We start from the raw sequence: 26,368 nt of genomic DNA on the forward strand, positions 1-26,368 counted from the left end.
GGTTAGGTGCCTGCAGCCTGCAGGGAAACAGGCACAGGTGTGGGGCAGAGTGAGATGGGCTGCGGTGCAGAAGGTGGGGGGTGTTGGCCAGGCTGAAAGCAACTGACAGAAACGAGGTCTTTTTCCCCTTGGCAATGGTTGATGTCCCTGCAGAGGCCTCAGAGGCCTCATGGCCTCATGGCCATGGAACATTATTGCCTCCTTGAACTCAACCTAGGGAGGCATCCATGTGTCATACCCCTGTCCTACCCTTGGCATCACACTCCCCACATGCCATGTAAGAGCTCTGAGACACAGGTGAGGGTCAGGATCTCCCTGCCCAGGGGCTGGGGGTCAGCACTTGGCATTTCTGCTTCATCAGACCAAGCCAGGGTGTCCTCAGCATCAGAGCTGCCTGCCCTGTGCCTGTGTTTGTCCTCATGGCCTCCACTTGTGAGGTGTAAGATGTTCATGGGGAGGCTTTGTCAGCAATGGCTCACAGTAGGGCCCATGAATACTTCAAGGTACTTTGGGCATTCGTTCTGACTTTGACATTTTGAGAGGTTTCTTCACTCGCCACGTAGTATCTGAGGTGTGTGGACTCAGAAGAAAAGACACCATGGAGCAAATGAAAATACAGAAAGCCTTAAAAAGCATACCTCTTCAAGTGCTTTTCATAAAAATAATCCAGAGTTCTACAAATAATTGGATTACAGTTAGGTATTTAATGATGAATATTTCAAAGGAATATTACAATGGAGGATATTTTCCCTTCACGGGTATTTCCTGTCATGGCTCAGTTGATGGAAGGAGTGACAGCAGCATTCTGGGATGGATATTGGTCTCATTTTCCAACTCTCTGGAGCTCAAAACAGAAACCAGAGAGATGAGTAGCATTTGAGTAACCAAATAGCAAGTGGAGGTGGAAACCTGTGATCAAAGTAAAGTGCACATGTCCAGCCCATCTGTGGAAAAGATGTTCTTAGTCATGGCTGTATCATCAGGACAGGTGGAAACACCTGAATTATGGGGGAGATGAAAGAAACACCCTGGAGGTAATGCAGGTACAGGGACAGGTGAACATTTCTTCTGCTGCCATGGGTCCCAATCCTGGAAATTCCCATTCTGTCATAGTGGGAAAGCCATTCGAGACAAGTGATTCAGCTGATGGAAATGTGAGGTAAATTATTTAAAAATTTATGGGGAAATAAAAGAAAGAAAAAACTGTAGCCCTTTGGAGGCAGATATGATGCAAGGAGAGCACAGCTCGTCATTACTCATCATCTGGGTCACACAAGACCAGAAGGTGCTACGTTTGAAATGGGATGAACATGAAACATGCAATTACATGACAGTCAAAATAGAAGGAAAAAACCCCAACAACTAAAACCACTACAGAATAAAGGCTGGTCATAATGAGTTCCATGGGCAGCAATATGCGGAAGATGAGCAGTTTATTGTTTCTTAGAAACAACCAGTCATCAGTTTCCACATGGCATCCTTGAGCTCCTGGTTCCTCATGCTGTAGATGAGGGGGTTCATTGCTGGTGGAACTACTGAGTAAAGAAATGCCAATACCAGGTCCAGAACAAGGGAGGAGATGGAGGGGGGCTTCAGGTGGGCAAACATACCAGAACTGACAAACAGGGAGACCACAGCCAGGTGAGGGATGCAGGTGGAAAAGGCTTTGTGCTGTCCCTGTCCTAAGGGGATCCTCAGCACAGCCCTGAAGATCTGCACATAGGACACCACAATGAACACAAAACACCCAATACCTAAACAGATACCAAACACAATGACTCCAATTTCCCCGAGGTAGGCATCTGAGCAGGAGAGCTTGAGGATCTGGGGGATTTCACAGAAGAACTGGTCAAGGGCATTGCCATGGCAGAGGGGCAGTGAAAATGTATTGGCTGTGTGCAGCACAGAATAGAGAAACCCACTGGCCCAGGCAGCTGCTGCCATGTGGACACAAGCTCTGCTGCCCAGGAGGGTCCCGTAGTGCAGGGGGTGGCAGATGGCAACATAGCGGTCATAGGCCATGACAGTGAGAAGACAGTACTCTGTGGAGATGAAAAATACAAAGAAGAAGAGTTGAGCCACACATCCTGTGTAGGAAATGGCCCTGGTGTCCCACAAGGAATTGGACATGGATTTGGGAACAGTGGTGGAGATGAAGCCACTGTCAAGAACAGAGAGGTTGAGGAGGAAGAAGTACATGGGGGTGTGGAGGTGGTGGTCACAGGCTATGGTGATGATGATGAGGCCATTGCCCAGGAGAGCAGCCAGGTAGATGCCCAGGAAGAGGCAGAAGTGCAGGAGCTGCAGCTCCCGTGTGTCTGCAAAGGGCAGGAGGAGGAACTGGCTGATGGAGCTGCTGTTGGACATCTGCTGCTTCCATCAAGTGTGGAGACCTGTCCAAGGAGGAAAAGGCAGCTAGTTGAGGGAACTCTTCCTTCTTGAAAACCTCTTCAATTCTAATAGAATACCCTCAGATTGACTCTCTGCATTAAGGACAAGTTTTGTCAAGTCCCTTTTGGGAGCTCTGCTTTGTGCTGACTTGAGCGTGCCACTGCTGAAAGGAGGGTCAGCTTTGGCTCTCGAGAACTCAGTCCTGACAGTCAGCAGTAAGGAAATAGAAGGCTGGAGTGATCTCAGACTAAATCCCCTGTGGATAGGAATGAGCTTTTCAGCACTGTCACTCCAATTTAACCCCAGAGCAGAGCTTTGAAGCTACAAATGGGAGTCCTGAAGTGAGGGGAAGCTCAGTGCCAGCACCACCAATGGATGTGCCCAGAGTCCCAGGTATGGTGGGACAAAAGCAGCAAGGACGTGAGGAGGAACAGCAAGAAATGCTGCAGCCAAGGCTGTAAGGACAGGGACAGACAGAGAGACACTCAGGGGTTTCTACTCACTGGGGTTGGGCTGCCAAGGAGAAGACTCAGTATGAAATCCTTGAACTCTGGGTGCAGTTTGTGCTTGGAGACAGAAACCAGGCGGTTGCTTCGGGAAAGTTGCAGCACAACAGGAGATGTCAGGGACGTACCTGACAGATACCTGTTAGGGAGCTCCTTCTCCCTACCTGACAATGTCTCTGCTGCCTGGAGCTGTCCCTGAAGCTGATGCTCTTTGCCCATGTCACCTCCTGCTCTGTGCTCACAGACCTCATCCAAACTGCCTAGTGCTCTGCTCTGCAGACCCCTCCTGGCATCAGCTCATTGCCCTGGGGAACCTCTGTGTGTGCAGGGCTCAGGAGATGCTCTAACAAGTCCTAATGACAAATGAGTTTGCACTGCCTGCTGCAAAGTTATCAAGAAAAGCTCAGCTCCCACTTCCCACCCAGTGCACAGGAGCAGAAAATGCGTCAAGCTTAGCGAGCTTTAAATTGATTGGATAATATAAAACCGTCAGAAGGCTTTTTACAGGTTACTGATGTCGTCAGGGTTAAAGGTTATCTTCACACCGCAGCTGCAGTTACACCGTCAACACAATGGAATGCTCCTCGCTTCATGATGTTTTGAGACGTCCCGTTCTTCGGGTCTCCCACAGCCTTCACAGCCTTCACAACTTTCGTCCGACCAAGGCTATCAGATCTTGGTCGCTTGCTCCACTGTGCAATTTCTCAGCTGCAGAATCATTGTCTGCTTTTCCCACATCTCCCCCGTTCTGTTGAACAGAGGTTCCCACTGAGCCCCGCGCCCGAGCCCTTGATACATGACCGGTGCTACGATTTTTTGTGCCATTTCCAAGTCCCCTTCCCGTAACGCTTGCCGTTTGATTTTGGTCCATACGTTGTGCGGGTCAGGGGGGAACAAATCAGGCTCATCCTCTGGGTCCGAAGGACCAGGATCAAAGGGGTCGTCTTCAGGAGGGTAATTTACTAATCCCCCTTTATTTGAGGATGGCTTTGGCACTAATGAAGGGTCGGTTTCAGAGGAGGGAGGCAGTTCTGGTGGGGCTGAAGGAGCGACAGGGGAATCGTCCCCGTCAGAGTCTTTTCCAGGCGATTGATTCGCTCTATTAGAGCGCTCTTGCTCTTTTAAAGTTTCAAATATAATTCTCCACCAAGGGAGCAGTTTTTGCGCCTGGGGGTATAATTCTCCACCAAGGGAGCAGTTTTTGCGCCTGGGGGTCACCCTTTGTGGCTCCGTCCCAAAGTTTAACACCCACGGAGTCCCATATATCCGTTAGTGGGGATTTTAACCTGGACCCACTTCAAGGTGCATTTAAGATCGTGACCCGAAATAGTCTTATCATGTCGAAACTTGCCCTCCCATCTGGATTACCCGCAGCTCACCTCTCTTCCCCGAGGGATTGTTTGCCGGCTCCTGCTTCCTTTCAGCAGCGTACTCTGTAGTTCTGCGGGAGTTGCGACCAGCTGCCAGATAGGCAGTTCTCCAGTTCCTTGGAGTGCCGAGTCGTCCGGTCCGCTTCGGATCGAATCACGTCCTCCGGTCCGCTTAGGATCGAATCACGTCGTCCGGTCCGTTTTGGATCGAATAACGTCGGGGTCACCGTTTGCCACAACTGAGAGACGGGACACAGCTTAATGTAAGCAAGTGACCGGTTTATTGCACACATACAGCAGCTTATATATTTTCTAAGTGCGTCAAGCTTAGCGAGCTTTAAATTGATTGGATAATATAAAACCGTCAGAAGGCTTTTTACAGGTTACTGATGTCTTCAGGGTTAAAGGTTATCTTCACACCGCAGCTGCAGTTACACCGTCAACACAATGGAATGCTCCTCGCTTCATGATGTTTTGAGAAGCCCCGTTCTTCGGGTCTCCCACAGCCTTCACAGCCTTCGTCCGACCAAGGCTATCAGGCCTCCCACAACTTTCGTCCGACCAAGGCTATCAGATCTTGGTCGCTTGCTCCACTGTGTAATTTCGCAGCTGCAGAATCATCGTCTGCTTTTCCCACAGAGGGGCTGCTTGGGGGCACCCTGAGGCCCCTTCAGGCCAGCTAGGTCTTTGGGTCCTGGCTCCTTCGCTTTGGGAGCAGATGCTGGATGATGGGCATGTTGGCCGGAGATTGCTTCTGGGGCCGCGGCCTGCAATCTGGCAGGTACCTCCCAGGTTCCCGATCCAACGAAAGCCCCCAGACCCAAATGGAGAGGGGCTGCTTGGGGGCCCTCTGGGGCCCCTTCAGGCCAGCTAGGTCTTTGGGTCCTGGCTCCTTCGCTTTGGGAGCAGTCGCTGGACGTTGGGCATGTTGGCCGGAGAGTGCTTCTCGGGCCGTGGCCTGCAACCTGGCAGGTACCTCCCAGGTTCCTGGCCCAACGAAAGCCCCCAGACCCAAATGGAGAGGGGCTGCTTGGGGGCCCCCTTGGGCCCCTTCAGGCCAGCTAGGTCTTTGGGTCCTGGCTCCTTCGCTTTGGGAGCAGTCGCTGGACGTTGGGCATGTTGGCCTGAGAGTGCTTCTCGGGCCGCAGCCTGCAACCTGGCAGGTACCTCCCAGGTTCCCGGCCAAACGAAAGCCCCCAGACCCAAATGGAGAGGGGCTGCTTGGGGGCCCCCTGGGGCCCCTTCAGGCCAGCTAGGTCTTTGGGTCCTGGCTCCTTCGCTTTGGGAGCAGTCACTGGACGTTGGGCATGTTGGCCGGAGAGTGCTTCTCGGGCCGCGGCCTGCAAGCTGGCAGGTACCTCCCAGGTTCCCGGCCCAACGAAAGGCCCCAGAGCCAAATGGAGAGGGGCTGCTTGGGGGCCCCCTGGGGCCCCTTCAGGCCAGCTAGGTCTTTGGGTCCTGGCTCCTTCGCTTTGGGAGCAGTCGCTGGACGATGGGCATGTTGGCCAGAGAGTGCTTCTCGGGCCGTGGCCTGCAATCTGGCAGGTACCTCCCAGGTTCCCGATCCAACGAAAGCCCCCAGACCCAAATAGAGAGGGGCTGCTTGAGGGCCCCCTGGGGCCCCTTCAGGCCAGCTAGGTCTTTGGGTCCTGGCTCCTTCGCTTTGGGAGCAGTCGCTGGACGTTGGGCATGTTGGCCGGAGAGTGCTTCTGGGGCCGCGGCCTGCAATCTGGCAGGTACCTCCCAGGTTCCCGATCCAACGAAAGCCCCCAGACCCAAATGGAGAGGGGCTGCTTGGGGGCCCCCTGGGGCCCCTTCAGGCCAGCTAGGTCTTTGGGTCCTGGCTCCTTCGCTTTGGGAGCAGTCGCTGGACGTTGGGCATGTTGGCCGGAGAGTGCTTCTCGGGCCGTGGCCTGCAACCTGGCAGGTACCTCCCAGGTTCCCGGCCCAATGAAAGCCCCCAGACCCAAATGGAGAGGGGCTGCTTGGGGGCCCCCTGGGGCCCCTTCAGGCCAGCTAGGTCTTTGGGTCCTGGCTCCTTCGCTTTGGGAGCAGTTGCTGGACGTTGGGCATGTTGGCCGGAGAGTGCTTCTCGGGCCGCGGCCTGCAACCTGGCAGGTACCTCCCAGGTTCCCGGCCCAACGAAAGCCCCCAGACCCAAATGGAGAGGTGCTGCTTTGGGACCCCCTGGGGCCCCTTCAGGCCAGCTAGGTCTTTGGGTCCTGGCTCCTTCGCTTTGGGAGCAGTCGCTGGACGTTGGGCATGTTGGCCGGAGAGTGCTTCTCGGGCCGCGGCCTGCAACCTGGCAGGTACCTCCCAGGTTCCCGGCCCAACGAAAGCCCCCAGAGCCAAATGGAGAGGGGCTGCTTGGGGGCCCCCTGGGGCCCCTTCAGGCCAGCTAGGTCTTTGGGTCCTGGCTCCTTCGCTTTGGGAGCAGTCACTGGATTTTTGGCATGTTGGCCAGAGAGTGCTTCTCGGGCCGCAGCCTGCCACCTGGCAGGTACCTCCCAGGTTCCCGGCCCAACGAAAGCCCCCAGACCCAAATGGAGAGGTGCTGCTTGGGGGCCCCCTGGGGCCCCTTCAGGCCAGCTAGGTCTTTGGGTCCTGGCTCCTTCGCTTTGGGAGCAGTCGCTGGACGTTGGGCACGTTGGCCGGAGAGTGCTTCTCGGGCCGCGGCCTGCAAGCTGGCAGGTACCTCCCAGGTTCCCGGCCCAACGAAAGCCCCCAGAGCCAAATGGAGAGGGGCTGCTTGGGGGCCCCCTGGGGCCCCTTCAGGCCAGCTAGGTCTTTGGGTCCTGGCTCCTTCGCTTTGGGAGCAGTCGCTGGACGTTGGGCATGTTGGCCAGAGAGTGCTTCTCGGGCCGCGGCCTGCAACCGGGCAGGTACCTCCCAGGTTCCCGATCCAAAGAAACCCCCAGACCCAAATGGAGAGGGGCTTCTTGTGGGCCGCCTGGGGAGGTTTCAGGCCAGCTATGTTTTTCAGTCCTGGCCGCCTTGCCCTACCTGACCAGCCGCCTGACCTGACCTGACCAGCCACTATGCCCAACCGGCCACTTGACCTGACCTGACCGGCTGCCTGACCTTACTGGCCGCCTGCACGATCTGACTGGCCGCCTGCCCGACCGACAGCCCAACATGACCAGCCGCCTGCCCCACCTGACCAGACGCCTGACCAACCTGACCGGTCGCCTTCCCGACCTGCAGCCTGACCTGACCAGTCGCCTTGCCCGACTGGTCACCTGACCTGACTGGTCGACTCTCCCTTCTGGCCGCATGACCTGACCTGACCGGCCGCCTTGCCTGAACTGACTGGCAACCTGACCTGACAGGCCGCCTTGCCCAACCGGCCACCTGACCTGACCGGCTGAGTGACTTGACCTGACCTGACCGGATTCCTGACCTGACGGGCTGCCATGCCCAACCTGACCAGCCGTCTGCCCGACTGGCCACCTGACCTGACCTGACTGGCCGTCTGACCTGACCAGACCGTCTGCCATCCTGATTGGCCCCCTTGCCCGACCGGCCGCCTGCTTGACCAGCCGTCTGACATGACCGACCGCCTTGCCCGACCTGACTGGAAGCCTGCCCAACCGGCCGCCCGACATGACCAGCCGCCTTGCCCGACCTGACTGGCCGTGTGCCCGAATGGCCTCCTTACCCGGCCTGACGTGCTGCCTGCCCGACCTGACCGGCCACCTTGCCCAACCAGCGTCCTGACTTGACCGATCGCATTGCCCGACTGGCCGCCTGACCTGATCTGACCAGCCGCCTTACCTGACCTGACTGGCCACCTGTCCTGACCGGACGCCTTGCCCGACCTGACCGTCATGCGGCCACTCAGGTCAGGTCAGGCGGCCGGAAAGGTCAGGCGGTCGTTCGGGCAGGCGGCCGGTCGAGCTGGCGGCCGGTCATGTCGGGCAAGGCCACCACTCAGTTCAGGCAGCTGGTCGGACAGGCAGCCTGTCAAGTTGGGCAAGTCAGCCGGTCAGGTTAGGCGGCCGGTTGGGAAGGCGGCCGATAAGGTCGGGCAGGCTGCCGGTCAGGTCAGGCGATTGGTCAGGTAGTGCGGCCAGTCAGGCAGTCAGTCAGGTCGGGTGCCTGGTCGGGCAGGTGACCAGTCAAGTCTGACAAGATGGCCGGTCAGGTAAGTTGGCCGGTGATGTGAGGTGGCCGGTCAGGGCTGGCGGCCGGTCAGGCAGGTTGCTGGTCAAGTCTGGCAAGGCGACCATTCAGGCAGGCGGATGGTCAGGTCAGGTCAGGCAGCCAGTCAGGTAAGGTCAGGTCAGGCGGCCAGTCAGGTAAGGTCAGGCGGCCAGTCAGGTCAGGCAGGTGGCCAGTCAAGCAAGATGGGCAGTCAGGTCAGGTGGCCTGTCAGGTTGTGCAAGGTGGCCAGTCAGGTCATGTGGCCGGTGAGGTTGGGCAAGGTGGCCGGTCAGGTCAGGCAGCCTGTCAGGTAGGTGGCCTGTCAGGCAGGTGGCCTGTTGGACAAGGTGGCCGGTCGGGTAGGTGGCCAGTCTGGTTGGGCAAGGCAGCCATTTGGGCAAGGTGGCCGGTCAGGTCGGGCGTCCAATCGGGTAGGAGGCCGGTCACGTCGGTGGGCTGATTGGGCAAGAGGCCGGTCACATCGAGCAAGGGGGCCAGTCAGGTTGGGCCGTTGGTCAGAGAGGCTGCCGGTCCCGTCGGACAAAGCAGCCGGTCAGATCAGCTGGCCAGTCAGGCAGGCAACCAGTCAACTCTGGGAAGGCGGTCGGTCAGGTCACGCGGACGGTCAGGTAAGGTCACATCAGGCGGCCGGTCAGATAAGCTGGCCGGTCAGGCAAGGCGGCCGGTCAAGTCAGGCGGCCGGTCTGGTCACATCAGGTGGCCGGTCAGGTCAGGCGACTGGTCGGGCATGCGACCGGTCAGGTCAGGCAAGGCAGACGGTCAGGTCAGGCGGCCATTCTGGCCAGGAAGGCGGCCGGTCAGGTGGGGCGGCTGGTCCAGCAAGGTGGCCGGAAAGGTCAAGCGGCCGGTCAAGTCAAGTCAGGTCAGGCGGCCGGTCAGGTCAAGCGGATGGGCAGGTCAGGCGTCCGGTCAGGTTAGGTCAGGTCAGGTCAGGCAGCTGGTCCGTTCGGGCAAGGTGGCCGGTCCGGACAGGTCAGGTGAGGCAGCCGGTCAGGTCAGGCAGCCAGTCAGGTCAGGTCAGGTCAGGCGGCCGGTCAGGTCAGGTGGCCAGTCAGGTCGGGAGAGTTGTACGGTCACGTGTGGCGGCTGGTCGGGCAGGCATCTGGTCAATTCGGGTAAGGTGGCTGGTCAGATCAGGTCAGGTCAGGCGGCCGGTCAGGTCAGGTTAGGCGTCCGGTCAGGTAGGCAGCCGATCAGGTTGGGCAAGGCGGCCAGTCAGGTCAGGTGTCTGGTCATGTCAGGTCATGTGGCCGGTCAGGCAAGGCGGACTGCTAGGTCACGTGGAAAGTCAGGTCAGGTCAGGCGGCCAGTCGGGCAAGGCAGCCGCTCAGGTGAGTCAGCTGGTTGGGCAGGCGGCATGTCAGGTCGGGCAAGGCGACCGGTGAGGTCAGGATGCCGGTCGGGCAGGTGGCCGGTCAGGTCGGGCAAGGCGTCAGGTCGGGCAGGCGTCTGGTCAATTCGGGTAAGGTGGCCAGTCAGATCAGGTCAGGTCAGGCGGCTGGTCAGGTCAGGTGGAAGGTCAGGTCGGGCGAGGTGGCCGGTCAGGTCAGGCGGCTGGTCGGGCAAGGCAGCCGGTCAATTCTGGCAGGCGGCAGGCCAGATCACGCGGCCAGTCAGGTCAGGCAAGGAGTCCTGTCAGGTCAGGCAGCAGGTCGGGCAGGCAGCCAGTCAGGTTGGGCAAGATGGCCGGACAGGTCGGGCCGTTGGTCAGGCAGGCGGCCTGTCAGGTCAGGAGGCCGGTCAGGTCAGGTCAGGCATCGAGTCAGGCATGGCGGCCGGTCACGTCAGGTGGCTGGTCTGGCAAGGCAGGCAAGGAGGCCTGTCAGGTCAGGCGGCTGGTCAGGTCAGGTCAGGTAGCCAGTCGGGTAGGAGGCCAGTAAGAAGAGCAAGGCAGCCAGTCAGGTCAGGTGGCCGGTCAGGACAGGCAGCCGGTCACTCAGGCGGACGATCAGGTCGGGAAGGCAGCGGGTTGGTCAGGCGGACGGTAATGTTGGGCAAGGAGGCTGGTCAGGTCAGGCAGGCGTCCGGTAAGGTGGGGCAGGCGGCCAGTCAGTTCGGGCGGGCTGTCAGGTCAGGTGGCCGGTCAGGTGAGGTCAGGCGGCCCGGTCGGGCAGGCGGGTGGTCAGGTCGGGCGAGGCGGGTGGTTAGGTCAGGTGGCTGGTCAGTTCAGGCCAGGCAGCCAGTCAGGGAGGCAGCCGGTCACGTCGTGCAAGGCAGCCAATCAGTTCAGGTGGACGGTCGGGTCACACGGCCAGTCAGTTCGGGCAGGTGGCCGGTCAGATCGCGTAGCCGGTCAGGTCAGGCAAGACGGCCGGTCAGGTCAGGCCGCCAGTTGGGTCAGGTCAGGTCAGGCGGCCGGTCAGGTCGGGCGAGGTGGCTGGTCAGGTAGGGTGGCCGGTCGGGTACGCGGCCGGTCAGGTCGGGCAAGGAGCCCGGTCAGGTCAGGAGGCTGGTCGGGCAGTGGACAGTCTGGTGGGTCGGGCGGCCGGGCAGGTCGGGCAGGCGGCCGGTCAGGTTGGGAGAGGCGGATGGTCAGTTGGCCTGTCAGGTCGGTCAAGGAGGCTGGTCGGGCATGGCGGCAGGTCAGGTCAGGAGGCCTGTCAGCTAAGATCAAGTGGCCAGTTGGGCAAGGTGGCCGGTCAGCTCAGGCGGCCAGTCAGGTCAGGTCAGGCGGCCCGTAGGACAGGGGGACCAGTCAGATCGCACAGCTGGTCAGGTCGGGTAAGGCAGCCGGTCAGTTCAGGCGGCCGGTCGGGCAGGCGGCCTATCAAGTTGGACAAGGCGGCCGGTCGGTTCAGGCGGCCATGCAGGTCAGGTCAGGCGGCCAGTCGGTCAAGGCAGCTGGTCAGGTCAGGCAAGGCGGCTGGTCAGGTCAGCGAAGGTGACCAGTCAGGTTACGCGGCTGGTCAGGCAAGGCCGCCGTTCAGGTCAGGTAGGCGGCTCTTAGGGCTTTTGTTTGCCAGGAAACCTTCGAGCTCTCTCTGTAGTTGCTGTTCACGGCCTCAGAAGTGCTCCCTTGAAAACATGCCGAACGTCCAGCAATAACTCCCAAACCAAAGGAGCCAGGACTGAAAGACATAGCTGGCCTGAAACCTCCCCAGGCAGCCCACAAGCAGCCCCTAGCATTGTGGCTCTGAGGGCTTTAGTTTGCCAGAAAACCTTTGAGCTGTCTCCATAGGTGCTGTTCACGGTGGGTCAGGGGAGGTGACAGGTCACGTCAGGTGGCGGGTCAGGTGGCCACCATGCACACTGGCTTCCTGGCCTGACCGGCCGCCTTGCCCAACCGGCCACCTGAGTGACCTGCTGCCTTAGTGACTGGCTGCCTCACTGACCGGCCACCTGCCTCACTGGCCACCGTCACTGACCGGCCGCCTCAGCGACCGATCGCCTTGCCTGACCTGCCGTCTGCCTGACCAACTACCTTGGTTACCGGCCTCCCTGCCTGACCAGCTGCCTACCTGACCTGATACCTTGCCTGACCAGCCACCATGTAGACCGGTCTCCTTGCCTTACTGGCCGCCATGTTGACCGGTCTCCTTGCCTGACCGGCCGCCTTGCTGACTGGGCCTTACCTGACCGGCCGTATGTGGGGAGATCACATGGGGAGAAAGTCAGAAGGGCTGAAGCCCAACTGGGACTCAGCCTGGCCAGTTCTGTACCAGAGAATCAAAGTCCTTCTCTAGGGAGATGAACAGGAACAGGAGGGTCAAGGGGAATCTCCAGCCCTGACTGGACGCAGGGGGAACAGGAGTGACAAGGGATGAGGACAAGGCTGAGGTCCTGAATTCCTTCTTTCCCTCAGCCTTTACTAGTCAAATTATTTGCAGGAGACTGCGGGCGCTGCACTTACAGTGCCTTCCTCGTCCTCCTCTGCATGGGGGTGCAGCGGCACAGGACAGAGCGGCGCCCTGGGTAAAAAGGGTATCTGTGAGTCCCCTGCCTCGCTCCTTGCTGCCCGGCCACCCTTGCGTCGCCCACCGCCCGCAGCCCCAGGACATCCCACAACGCCTGGGGACAGGCCCCCGTTTCCATGGCCTCCCTTGGCGTTGCTGCCTGTGGCTGGCAGCTGGCTGCCTCCCCCTTCTCCGGCTGTGTGTCTGCCGGGTGCGCCTGGAGCGGGGTCTCTGCCGGCGGCTGCTCCAGCTGTGGCTGCAGCGGTACCCGGCCATGGCTCCTGCTGCCACGGCTGCTCCTGGCCTTCTGGCAGCCCCACAGCCGCCACACCCCAAGTTATAGTGGAGGGTGAGTGTGACGTGTGATGACATCACAGTGCCGAGAGGTGACGGTGCAAGGGGCAGCCAACCACGTGCCACCACCTGGGCAAAGTCAGTGCCTGGCGTCGCCTGGGAGACCAAGAGGAGCTGGCCCTGGCCCCCCAAATGCCCCCAGCCCTTTGCCCGGGGGGTGAGGGTCAGCTGGGGGCCTGCTGAGGCTTTGATTCTGGCTTTTCGAGGATTCAGGATGAGTCCCCAAGCCTGCCAGCTGCCCAGAGGCCATGTAAAAGCCACGGTAAGAAGATGGGAAAGGGAGTGAACCTCTGGGTCAAAGCCCCCCCCAAGCACAGCACTTGGTCTGAGCAGCCCCTCTTCTCTCCCAGCACCCAGCGACCCAGAACTGGGACAGAGCTGGAGGAGGCCGAGCTGGGAGCAGGACGCCAAAGCTGGGCCACGCGTCGCTCCAAGGGCAGATGGCTGGCGTGACCAGTGGAGGGTTGGGGTGGAATGGTCATGGCTGGGTCCTTTGACCGTTCCCCTCATTGCTCAGCCGTATTTGCCCCAAACCCCAACCCAAACCTTGACCCCAGGAGCCATGGCAAAGGCTCAGCCCAGACTTGCTCCCCTTGAAGGATGAGGACACGGACGTGGAGGCGACTTCTTGGATCTCTCTCCTCAGCCAAGCTGGCTTCCTTCCTGGCCGACTCCTCTTCCCACAGCCTGGGACAGCCTGTTCTTGTGCCGCCAAGTTTTCCTTCAAGGGATCGGTGGGCCCCACAGTTGGGTTCTGAAGGAAACTGGGGGAGATTTTGGCCAGAAACACTCCAAGTTGACTTAAAAGAGATCGAGAATGGGACAAAATGGTTCTCCAGGGAGGTGGGGATACAGGGATGGGGTCAAGGCCACCACCAGCACCACCAGTAGCACCACCAGGAGCTCTAGCTCAGTAGTAGGTGGCCGTGTCACCATCCCTGAGGCTGTTCATCTGCAGCATCACCGTGCTCTGGGAGTTGTCCTTGGAGATGGTGAACCGGCCCTTGACCGATGACCCGTAGTCAGTGCTGCTACCATCGTTGCTAATGTGTGTGACCCACTCCAGCCCATTACCGGCGGCCTGGTGAGCCCAGAATATGTGGGTGCTGCTGAAGTCAAAGCCAGAGGCCTTGTAGAGGAGGCGCAGGGACCCCCCGGGTGTCTTGAAGCCCCTCTGTACTCGACCACTGTCCCAGCTGGAAAAATTAGAGGGTTTTGGAGGAATATAAAGGAATTTTGGGGGAAATGAAGGAATTTGTGGAAAATATGAGGGAATTTTGGGGTAAATTAAGGAAATTTAAAAGATAATTAAGGAATTTGTGGAAAAATTATGAGAATTCTGGGAAAAATTAATAGAATTTGGGGGTAAATTAGGGGTGAGGCTGTTTGAGAGAATGGGGGCTGCAGAAAATGGGTGCTGTAAGAAGCAGCCAGAAGCTCTCTGCAGACCCCAGAGAGTAAACATTGGCTGATTCAAGGCCAGAGCTGCCGCTGACCAAGGCCGAGCCAATTGGCGATGGTCACAGCGCCTCTGGGAATCACATACAGGAGAAAGAGAAACACAAGCAGCTGCATTTGCCACCAGAGAAGGGAGCAAAATCCTGACTAAAATAAAGTCTGCTAAGAAGGGAGGGGTGGGGGAAGGTGCTTTGAGATCTGGTCACGCTTCTGACTCGACTCTGGTGTCACTGTCTGTGTAGTGCAGGGTAATAAATGAGAGAGTTTTTTGTCCTTCACTCTGTGTTGAGTCTGTTTTGCCGTGTTGTTGATTACAGGATGATCTCTCCCTGTGCTTATCTTGACTCCTGAGCCTCTCTATATCTATTTTCTCCCCTGTCCAAAAAAAGGGGAGTGATAGATCGACTTTGGTGGGCGTCTGGCCTCCAGCCAGGCCTAAACCACCACACATACTAATCTCACAGAACTGGGGCCTCATTGTTTCCTTGCACCCCCTCAGGATGCTGGGAGCTGTGGTACCCTTGTACCACACGCTGCATCACACACCCCATGTGACACTGGCCCAGGAAGAGCCCTGAGGCAGTGCAGGGGGCAGAATCCCACTTCTGTGGGGCTGGCTCTTCTGCTTGATAAAATACATCAAGGCTTTACTCAGCATCACATCCACCTGCACAGTGCCTTAGTCTACCTTAAATCACAGACTCCAATTTTCTGCTCTAACCCCTTCATGAGGAGAGAGGCTTTCTCAGTAACGGGCCTCAGTGGGGCCAATTAACACTCTGCAGCAGTTCAGCTTTTTCTTCTGACCTTAACTCTTGGAGAGACTGCTTCAATCTCCTCACAGGATCTGCAGTTCATGGAATCAGCACCAAATACACCACGGGGCTCATTAAAATTGAAAAAGCCCTAACAATCTATGTGTCTTTTCTTCAGGGTTTCAAGACTTGTACAGCTAATTGGAGAAGTTTCAGGGCTCGATTTAAAGTGGAAGATTTCAATCAGTATTTACTTAAAAAAAAAAAAAAAAAAAAGAGATTTCAAGACTTTCAGACTTTTTAGTTTTTCAAATTACAGAAGTGACAGGAGCTTTCTCTAATTGATAGTGAACCAGAGGACCTCCTAAGGAGGTGTGGAAAGGTCATAACACCTGTCTCCCTGAGTTCTCACACTGCTTAGATGACCTCCTTCTACACCTCCCCAACCCCACCATGTCTCCAAGGGATGCTTGGGAGCTGCACTCTTCTCCTCCATCAGGCTTCTGCACTGAGTCTGCAGCTGAATGTTGCAGCCCCTTTGCTGCAATTCCCACCCTTTTACCCTGAGGACTGGCTGGAAATAGAAACAGCTAAGGGCTGTGGGTGATGAAACTCCTTCAGAACATTGACACGTGCTTCCCTGAATGCTGATTAGAGCAGGAAATCAGAGGGAGCAATTTCAGGACGACAAAGTGAGAAGATACAGGCATGCTGTGTCGTGGATCCACTTGGATGTGTCCTGGCACACCACAGGGCCCAGTGGTAGTCCAATGCCCACTGAAATGGGGAGGCTTTTGGTCATCACTTCTCCCCCTCCTCTTTTCCTTTAAAGAGCAGGCAGCTGCCTGGATCTCAGCTCTCAGCCGGGGTAAAACCACGACCCTCAGGTCTTTCCTTGGCAAGGGAATGGTCCTAACGATGCCTCTGTCATTCCGTGTGCTAACAGTGTCCATATTTCAAACTGATAAATGTCCAGCAGTAACTCCCAAATAGGAGGATTGGGGGCAGAAATATGTTCCTGTCCTGAAACCATGCCAGGTAGCCCAGTAGCAGCCCCAGTAACCTTGGGACTCATGTCTGCCCCTACCAAGGGATCGTTCCTAACAGTGCCTGACACCATCACCTGGGAAGGAATAACTGCTGGAATCAGTACAGGCTGGGGGATGACCTGTTGGAGAGGAGCTCTGCAGAGAAGGGAAGAACCTGGGGGTCCTGGTGGGTGACAGGTTGGCCATGAGCCAGCAGTGTGTCCTGGGGGCTAAGAGAGCCAATGGGATCCTGCGGGGCATCAGGAGGAGTGTGGCCAGCAGGTCACAGGAGGGGATCCTCCCCCTCTACTCTGCCCTGGGCAGGCCGCACCTGGAGTATTGTGTCCAGTTCTAGGCTCCCCAGGACAAAAAAGCCAGGGATCTCCTGGAGAGAGTCCAGAGAAGGGCTACAAAGATGATTAAGGGCCTGGAGCCTCTCCCCTATGTGGAAACGCTGAGTGAGCTGGGACTATTCAGCCTTGAGAAAAGAAGGTTAAGAGGTGATCCTATTAATGTTTATAAGTATCTGAAGTGTTGGACACAGGGTGAAATTGTCAGCCTCTTTTCAGTGGTCTGTGGGGACAGGACAAGGGGCAATGGTTTCAAGTTGGAGCACAGGAAGTTCCGCACCAACATGCGGAAAGTCTTTTTCCCAGTGAGGGTGACAGAGCCCTGGGACAGGCTGCCCAGGGGGGTTGTGAAGTGTCCCTCTCTGGAGATATTCATGACCCTCTGGACGCTGACCTGTGCGACCTGGTAAAGAGATTGACTGACACATAGATAGTGAGGTAAGCCGATAGACAGATAAACACATTTTGAGGTAAGAACATGGACTGATAGATGTGAGGTAATGAGACTGACTGATAGATTATGAGGTAAGGGGATTGTGAGGTATGATGATTGTGAGGTAAGGGGATTGACTGATATAGATTGTGTGGTAAGGAGAGTAACCAATTGTGAGGTAAGGGGATTGTGAGGTAGAGGAGATTGTGAGGTAAGGAGATTGATTCATAGATAGACTGACAGGTAAAGAGATTAACTGAGAAATAGATTGTGAGGTCAGGAGATTGACTGAGAGATAGTTTGTGAGGTAAGGAATTTGACAGATTGTGAGTTAAGAGGATTGTGAGGTAAGGATTTTGTGACTGTCACAGTTTTGTGTAGCTGGGTGCTGGGAGAGAACTGGGGCTGCAGAAAATGTCTGGTGTAAGGAACAGCTAGAGCTCTCTGCAGGTCCTGAAGAGTAAACATCAGCCAATTCAAGGCCATAGGTACTGCTGACCAGGGCCGAGCGAATCTGCAATGGTCACAGAGCCTCTGGGAATCACACAGAGGAGGAAAAAACCACAAGCAGCTGCAACGCCCATCGTGAAGAGTGGCCAGAGGGAGGTCCCAGGGAACTGCAGGCCTGTCAGCCTGACCTCGGTGCTGGGGAAGGTGATAGAACAAATCATCTTGAGTCTCATCATGCAGCACATGCAGGACACTCAGGTGATCAGACCCGGCCAGCATGGGTTTAGGAGAGGCAGATCGTGATGGACCAACCCGATCTCTTTCTATGGCACTGTGACCTTGTCCTGGTTTTGGTCAGGATGGAGTTAATTTCATTTGTAACAGCGGATGGAATGCTGTGTTTGAGAGTAAAATGGGAGTACTGCTGATAACACCCTGATGTTTCTAGTTGCTGTCAGACAGTCAAGGACTTTCTCAGCTCTTCATGAGAAGGGAGGGGCGAAGCCAGGACAGGTGACTGAGCTGACCAAAGAGAGTATTCCACGCCAGTTACGTCCTGCCCAGGATATCGGGGGCTGATGGGAGGAAGGCCTGGGGTGGCTCCGGGACGCGCGGTTCTTGGGGGACGGTCGGGTTCTGGGACGCCTCTGGGTGGCACGGCCTGAGTTGTATGGTTTGGTGAGAAACTGCCTTGTGTATCAACAGCTTTATATATTTTTGCTTTGAAGTCCTGTTAGTATTGTTACATTGTATCTTTCTGTTATCTTAGTAAACTATCCTTATCCCAACCCACGGGCCTCTTAATTTCTTGATCTTGGGGTTATTTGTCCCTTTCTCTTCCTTTTTTCCTTCCCTTACTTCTCACCCCCCTTCCCTCTTCCCTTTAACCTGCTCTTTTCCTTAAAGGAGCCGGCAGCTGCGTGGCTCTTGGCCCTCAGCCGGGGTGAAACCACGACAGACCTACTGCTTAGTGGATGAGGGGAAGGCTGTAGATGTGGTCTACATAGATTTCAGTGAAGCCTTCATCACTGTCTCCCAAAGCATTTCCCCCTCTGGAGAAACTAACCGCTCATGGATTAGATGGGTACAGTCTGTGCTGGGTTAGAAACTGGCTGGGCAGCCAGGCCCAAAGGGTTGTAGTGAACAGAGTTAAGTCCAGCTGGTGGCAGGTCACAAGGTGTGTTCTCCAGGACTCAGTGCTGGGACCTGTCCTCTTTAACATCTTTATTCATGATCTGGACGAGGGGATCGAGTGTACCCTCAGTAAGTTTACACATGACACCAAATTGTGTGGGAGTATTTATTGTCTGGACGACATGTAGGCTCTGAAGAGTGATCTGGACAGGCTGGATCGATGGGCAGAGGTCAATTGTATGAGGTTCTTGGGTTCTTGTGGCCAAGTGCCAGGTCCTGCATTTTGATCAGAATAACCCCAGGCAACGCCACAGGCCTGGGTCAGAGTGGTTGGAGAGCTCCCTGGAAGAAAAGGATCTGGGGGTGTCCGTGGATACCTTGGCTGGACATGAGCCAGCACTGTGCCCAGGAGGTCTAGAAGACTAACAGCATCCTGGCCTGGATCAGGAATCGTGTGACCAGCAGGAGTAGGGAGTGATTGTTCCATTATCCTCACCTCTGGTGAGGCTGCACCTCGAGTGCTGTGTCCGGTTTAGGGCCCCTCACTACAAGAAGGACCCTGAGATGCTGGAGCATGTCCAGAGAAGGGCAACAAAGCTGATGAAGGATTTGAAGGACAAGTCCTCTGAGGAGCAGCTGAGGCAACTGGGGCATTTTAGCCTTGAGAAAAGGAGGCTGAGGGGGAGACCTTGCCGCTCTCTCCAACTACCTGCAAGGAGGAATGTAGAGAGGTGAGAGCCGGTGTCTTCTCTCCGGGAACAAGTGACAAGATGAGAGGGAATGGTTTCAAATTGCACCAGGGGAGATTTAGGTTGGATATCAGGAAGAATTTCATTACTGAAACTTTAGTCAAGTATTGGAACAGGCTGCCCAGGAAAGTGGTGGAGTCACCATCCCTGGAGGGATTTAAGAGGTTCCTATAGATGTTGTGCTTGAGGACATGGCCTAGAGGTGGACTAGGCAGGGGTAGGCTTTGGTTGGACTCAATGATCATAAGGGTCTCTTCCAACCTAAGTGATTCTATGATTCTATGGTACAGTTCCAGGAAATTCCCCTTCTGTCATAGTGGGAAAGCACTGTCATTTCAGAAACATAGTTGGGTGGTTCTGCTGTAAAACTTTTATAAATGTCAGGGGGAAAACAAGGATGAAAAAGTTGTGCACCTTTCAGGCAGAGATGATGGAAACAGAGCCCAGCTCATCATTACGCAGTGTCTGGGTCACACAAGACCAGGAGATACTGCATTAGCAATGGGATGAAGCTGGTCCATGTTATTAAAGCTGAGACAAACTAGGAGGGGAAAAAAAACCCAACCCAACAGCTAAAAACCCTACTAAATACAGACTGGTCCTAATGTGAGCTACATGGCCAGTGATAGGCAGAGTGAGCAGTTTGTTGCTGCTTTGAGACATCCAGTCATCACTTTCCAAACGGCATCATTGAGCTCCTGGTTCCTCATGCTGTAGATGGGAAATTTTAATTCTGGAGGAACCACTGACTAAATATTGTCACTACCAGGTGCAAATGATGGAGAGAAGCTTCAGGTAGGTGAACACAGCAGTGATGAGGAACAGGGAGACCATGGCCAGGTGAGGGAGGCAGGTGGAAAAGGCTTTGTGCCGTCCCTGCTGCGAGGGGATCCTCAGCACAGCCCTGAAGATCTGCACATAGGACACCACGATGAACACAAAACAGCCAAAAGCTAGACATGCTCTGATTACAGTTTCACTGAGGTAGGATCATGAGTGAGAGAGCTTGAGGATCTGGGAGATTTCTCAGAAGAACTGGTCACAGGCACTGCCCTTGCAGCGGGGCAGTGACAATGTATTGGCTGTGGGGATCAGAGCACTGGTAATCACAACACTGTGACAGTGTTTTTAAGAAGGGAAATAATAACCAGCAGCTGCTTTTTGCCACCAGAGAAAGGAGTGAGAAAGTGTAAGGGATGTTGCAGACAACAAGGTCAGTGAATTAAGGGAGAAGATCCTCCAAGCCTCATTGCAGAGATTCCCCTGCAGCCTGTGGAGAAGCCCATGGTGAATGGGGCTGTACCCTGCAGCCCATGTTGGATGATGTGGAACAGTGATTCTACCTGCAGCCGATAGAGGTCCCCAAGGTTGAGCATGTGAGGACACTGAAGGAGGCTGTGACCTCATAGGAAGCCTGTGCTGGAGCAGGTTTGCTGCCAGGGCTGTGGAGGACCCAGGCTGGAGCAGCCTGTTGCTGAAGGACAGCACCCCATTAATGTGACCCACACTCACACAGTGGGTGATGAACTGAAGCTATGTGGGAAGGACTCACATTTGAGAGGTTCATGGAGGACTGTCTGCCGTGGGTGGGACCCAGTGCTGGAGCAAGGGGAGACAGTGAGTAGTCCTCCCCCTGAGCAGGAAGGAGCAGCTGAGACGATGTGTGATGAACAGACCCCAACCCCCATTCCCTGTCCCTCAGTGCCACTCAGTCAGAGAGGAGAGAGTTAAAGTGTGAAGTGGACCCTGGGATAAGAAGGGACGGTTGTCAGTGGGTGTTTAAAAATTTCATTTCTTTAGTTTTTTCTTCTCATTTCTCTGCTCTCTTTGGATTGAGTAATGAATTAGATTGATTTTATTGTTGGTGTCAAGTCTGTATTGCCAGTGAGAGTAACAGCTGCATGACCTCCCCCTGTGCTTTCTCCCTGTCCTGATCATTCTGCTCCCAGGCAGAATGATCTCAGAGATGAGGTCATAGAATGATCCCCATGAGGCTTGAGACACCAGGAGGGAGCCTACAAGAACTGGTCTTCTCCTGCTGAGCTGGGCCATGCCTCTGGGATGAAAGAGCTCATGGCAACCCGGCAGCACTGCAGAGAGACAGCTCTGCCCAGGAGCAGCTCCTCTGCCAAGCACACAGGGCTGGGGACACTGCCTGTAGGCACCGAGGGGAGACCTGTGAGGCTGAGAGAGCTGATGGATGCTGAGAGCTCACTGGAGGAGACAGGTAAAGAGACTTTGCTCTGAATTTTCTTGTCTTGGTGACTGGGTGGGAAGAGGGAGCTGAGCTTTTCTCGATAACTTTGCAGAAGGCAGTGGAAACTCATTGGTCATTAAGACTTGTCAGAGGATCTCCTGAGCCCTGGACACACAGAGGTTCCCCGGGGCAGTGCCCTGATGCCAGGAGTGGTCTGCAAAGTGGATCTGAGCACAGCACAGGTGGGATCAGGTTTGTGAGCACAAAGCAGGAGGTGACATGGGCAAAGAGAAGCAGCTGCAGGGACAGCTCCAGGCAGCAGAGACATTGTCAGGTATGGAGAAGGAGCTGCTCTCAGCATAGCCTTGACAGTGGGGATTTGGTACCTCCCTGACATCACCCACAGTGCTGACCCTTTCCCTCACTGAATCCCTGGTTTCTGCTGCCCAGCACAGGCTCTGCACCAGGAGTTCCAGTGTTTCAGGCTGACTCTTCTCCTTGGCAACCCAGCCCACAAAGAAGAGAAACCCCTGAGTGCCTGTCTGTCTGTCCCTGTACTTCCAGCCCTGGCTGGAGCATTTCACTCTGTTTCCCCTCCTGTCCTTGCTGACTTTGTCCACTGGTTACCTGGGGCTCTAGGCACGTCCATTGGTGGGGCTGACCTTGAGATGACCCTCATTTCAGGTCTTGCCATCAATGGTAGACAAGACAGCACAAAGCAGACCTCCCAAAAGGGACCTGCCACAAGTCTTCTTGAATACAGAGACTCAAAATGATGGCATTAGATAAGTCGTAGAAGGGATTTTCCTCAAAGAAAGATTCCCTAATTTCTCTCTGCCATTTCCTCCTTGGACAGGTCTCCACACTTGACAGCAGCAGATGTCCAACAGCAGCTCCATCAGCCAGTTTCTCCTCCTGGCCTTTGCAGACACACGGGAGCTGCAGCTCCTGCACTTCTGCCTCTTCCTGGGCATCTACCTGGCTGCTCTCCTGGGCAATGGCCTCATCATCATCACCACAGCCTGTGACCACCACCTCCACACCCCCATGTACTTCTTCCTCCTCAACCTCTCTGTACTTGACTTTAGCTGCATCTCCACCACTGTTCCCAAATCCATGACCAATTCCTTGTGGGACACCAGGGCCATTTCCTACACAGGATGTGTGGCTCAACTCTTTTTCTTTGTATTTTTGATCGTCACAGAGGCCTGTCTTCTCACTGTCATGGCCTATGACCACTACGTTGCCATCTGCTACCCCCTGCACTATGGGACCCTCCTGGGCAGCAGAGCTTGTGTCCACATGGCAGCAGCTGCCTGGGCCAGTGGGTTTCTCTATTCCATTCTGCACACAGCCAGTATATTTTCACTGCCCCTGTGCAAGGGCAATGCTGTTGACCAGTTCTTCTGTGAAATCCCCCAGATCCTCAAGCTCTCCTGCTCAGATGACTACCTCAGGGAAAATGGAGTCATTGTGGTTGGTGTCTGTTTAGGTTTTGGGTGTTTTGTGTTCATTGTGGCGTCCTATGTGCAGATCTTCAGGGCTGTGCTGAGGATCCCCTCGCAGCAGGGACGGCACAAAGCCTTTTCCACCTGCCTCCCTCACCTGGCCGTGGTCTCCCTGTTTATTATCACTGGTGTGTTTTCCTACCTGAAGCCCCCCTCCATCTCCTCCCTATCTTTGGACATGGTATTGGCATTTCTTTACTCAGTGTTTCCACCAGCAGTGAACCCCCTCATCTACAGCATGAGGAACCAGGAGCTCAAGGATGCCATGTGGAAACTCATGACTGGATGTTTCTATGCAGCAATAAACTGCTTGTCTTCTGCATACCACTGAAAATGTAACTCCTGATCAGTTCATTTTTAATAGGGGTTTTAGTTGTTCTTTTTTGGTTTCACTCTAGTTTTGTTAAGCTATAAAAACATGGTCAATGTTCATCTCATTCTTAATGCAGTATATCCTGCTCTTCCATGTAATGTCGAGCTGTGCTTTCTTTGCATCATGTCTGCTTCCACAGAGCCATTTTTTTCCTCTTTTTTTTACCCTTTTATTAATAAAAAAATTACAAGAACATTTTCATCAGCTGAACAAATTGAGGACTTGCCTGTAATGTTAATGCTTTCCCACCATGACAGAAGGGGATAAGGACAGTTTGCTGACAAAATTCACCATGAAGGTAGAATAATATTGGCCAGTTACACTGACAGCCAGTGCTAACACAGGGTACCTTATTGACCTGACAGAGTGCTGTCTGACAGCAAAGACAGACTGCCAGAACCAGGACATTATCCACCCCTGTTTCCACACCATCCACAACATGGCCAGATCTTACATGTTCAGAGTACTGGGGACGCTCATAACATCACCGATCTATTATGTAGAACATCTGCCATGGACCCATTTAGTTATACACCAAAAATTTACTGTCTATCCTTACCTAGAACTACAACCCCTTTGGGTACACACTGGACTTCCCCATTCTTTCACATCCCCCACCAAGTGGACCAAAATCCCTGAGCAAAAGCAACCCCATCAATGGGTTTGCCTTTGTCTGAAGAAGGAACATCCCAGAGTGTCTTCCCTAACAGGTTTTTCATGTGTAATACAGGCACTTTATGCCCCTCCACAGTCTGTGGAGGACTGAAATGGTTTGGCCCTGGCTAGAGGCCAAATGCCCATCAAAATCCCCCTATCACTCCCCTTTTCAGCCAGAAAGGGGAAAACATATGTACTGGGAGGCTTAGGATTTGACATAAGGACAGAGAGGTATCACTCTGCAATTAGTGTCATGGGCAAAACAGACTCAACACAAAATAAAGGAAAGAAAAGTAATTTATTACACTACAGCTACACACCCAGTGACACCAGAGTCAGGTAATGAGAAGAGTGACCAGGTCTTGAAGCACCTTCCCCCATCCCTCCCTTCTTAGCAGACTTCACTTTAGTCATGATTTTTCTCCTGTCATCCACCCCACAGTGACACAGGGAGGGGCAGGGCCTGGGGGAATGTGGTTTCAGTCAGTTGCTCCCGAGTTGTTTTCCTTCTTAGTTGGGGGGGTGGAAATCCACACCCCCTTCCCCTGCTGCACACTGTCTGTCTGTCTCTCTCTCTCTCTCTCTCAAATCTTCTAAATCTTCTAGGGAGATACCATGACAAAAGGTTCCAGCACAACACCCACACATCAAGGCAGCTCAGACATGACTAGATGGTTACCGGCTGCAAGGAGAAGAATTTGGGCATTGCAGGGATGCCATAGCAATCAGAGGTGCTGAACTGGAATCTGGCCATGAGCACATTGGGCTGCACTCTCAGGAGGAACGTGGCCACGCAGCCAAGAGCCCTTATGGTCCATCTGGACTCAGCGCCAGTGATGCCACCTCTGGAGCAGCCAGTCCCAGTGTGGGGCTCCCCGGTGTGGAGGAATTGGGAGGAACTGTCACATGGGACGAGAAAGTCTGCCAAGATACAGTTAGGGGTCTTGTGTAGAAAGGCTGACAGACCTGGGCTTCTTTAGCCTGGGGAAGGGGAGGCTGAGGGGAAGCCTTCTTTGTGCTACAGGGAAAGAACATAAGAAAGGAAGTCAAGGTGAAACTGCAGCTTTGAAGGTCAGAGTGGACATGAGGATAAAGAAATGTCACTCTGAGGGCAGTGCTGTGGTGCTTGAAGTCACTTGGAGAAAATGTGGATGAGCTGGTGGCTTTGTGTTTGTGGGAACAGCTGATGAGGAGGGAAAGACAGCAGTACAGGCAGGGACATCATGGAGTGAGATCAAGGTGGGGAAGGGGGTTGGGTACCTGCAGCCTGCAGGCAAACAGCACAGGCGTGGGGCAGTGTGGGATGGGCTGTGGTGCAGATGGCCAAGGGTGCCAGCCAGGTCTTTGACTCCTTGACTAGAGCTGATATCCCTGCCATAGAGGCCTCAGAGGAGACACATTGTCCTCACAGTCATGGAGTATCATTGCCTCCTTACATCCATGCCAGGGGAGGACACCATTTGTTATACCAATGTCCGTCCCTTGTAATCACACCCCAAGGAAGAGCCCTGAGACACAGGTGGGGGTCAGAGTCTCCCTGCCCAAGGGCTGGGGATCAGCACTTGGCATTTCTGCTTCATCAGACCAAGCCAGGGTGTCCTCAGCATCAGAGCTGCCTGCGCTGAGCCTGTGTTTGTCCTCATGGCCTCCAGTTGTCTGCTTTAAGGAGCCCATGGGGAGGCTTTGTCAGTAACAGCTCCCAGTGGGTCTTGTTAATGCTTCAAGGTACTTTGGGCATTACTCCTGACTTGAACTTCTTGAGAGGTTTCCTCACTCTCCACTTGGTATCTGAGGTCTGTGATCCCAGAATAAAAGACACCATGGGGCTCATTAACATCCAGAAAGCCCTTACAAGAATGTCTCAAAATTTAAAAAAAACCCAACAAATTAAAGAACTCAAGACTTCCACAACTACTTGGACTTTAGTTAGGTCTTTAGTGATGAAGATTTCAAAGGAATTTCCCATGAAGGAGCTTTTTCCAGTCTTAGGTATTTTCTGCCATGGCTCAGTTGATATAAGGAGTGACAGCTGCATCATGTGATGGATATCTGTCTCCTAAGGAGATCTGGACAGGCAGGAAATGCAGTTTCTTAAGATCCAACCTTTTATGGAGAACCTTGCTCTTCCTGGAGACCAACAGTTCTCCAGCTGGCCTCCTGGGACTCCCAACACTTTTCCTCACAGTCTCTCACAGAACAGTTTAAATCAGATACATAGAAAGGTCGCTTACAAACACACTGACCTCCTGCCAGAACAGTTCATAAGAGTACTGAAAGATGGGATGTTTTCCAACTCTCTGAAGCTCAAAGCAGACACCGGAGACTGAGCATCATCTGAAAGACCTAAGAGCAAGCAGAGGTGGAAACCTGTAGGCCAAGTGAAGTGCATACGTCCAGGCAGTCTGCTGAAAAGAGATCCTTAGGATATCAAGCTGTCAATGATGTGGTTCACTGCTGGTGGAACCACGAAGTGAAGAAATGTCACTACCAGGTGCAGAAATATGAAGGACGTGGAGGGGGGCTTCAGATTGGCAAACACACCAGTGCTCACAAACAAAGAGACCACAGCCAGGTGAGGGAGGCAGGTGGAAAAGCTTT

The 26,368-nt window shown here is 54.7% G+C and overlaps 1 protein-coding gene across 1 annotated transcript; it reads right to left on the bottom strand.

Moving 5' to 3' along the window:
• Positions 1–1,443: 1,443 nt before the first annotated feature.
• Positions 1,444–2,367, bottom strand: LOC311200990 (olfactory receptor 14C36-like; the record flags this gene model as incomplete). The annotated part of the gene is made up of 1 exon (XM_084275289.1): positions 1,444–2,367. The coding sequence occupies one exon, from the start codon at positions 2,365–2,367 to the stop codon at positions 1,444–1,446; it is 924 nt and encodes a 307-aa protein (XP_084131415.1).
• Between the last annotated feature and the right edge of the window lie 24,001 nt (positions 2,368–26,368).

The sequence above is a fragment of the Gallinula chloropus genome, assembly GCF_964237585.1.
Source record: "Gallinula chloropus genome assembly, chromosome: 25".
NCBI classification, from domain to species: Eukaryota; Metazoa; Chordata; class Aves; order Gruiformes; family Rallidae; genus Gallinula; species Gallinula chloropus.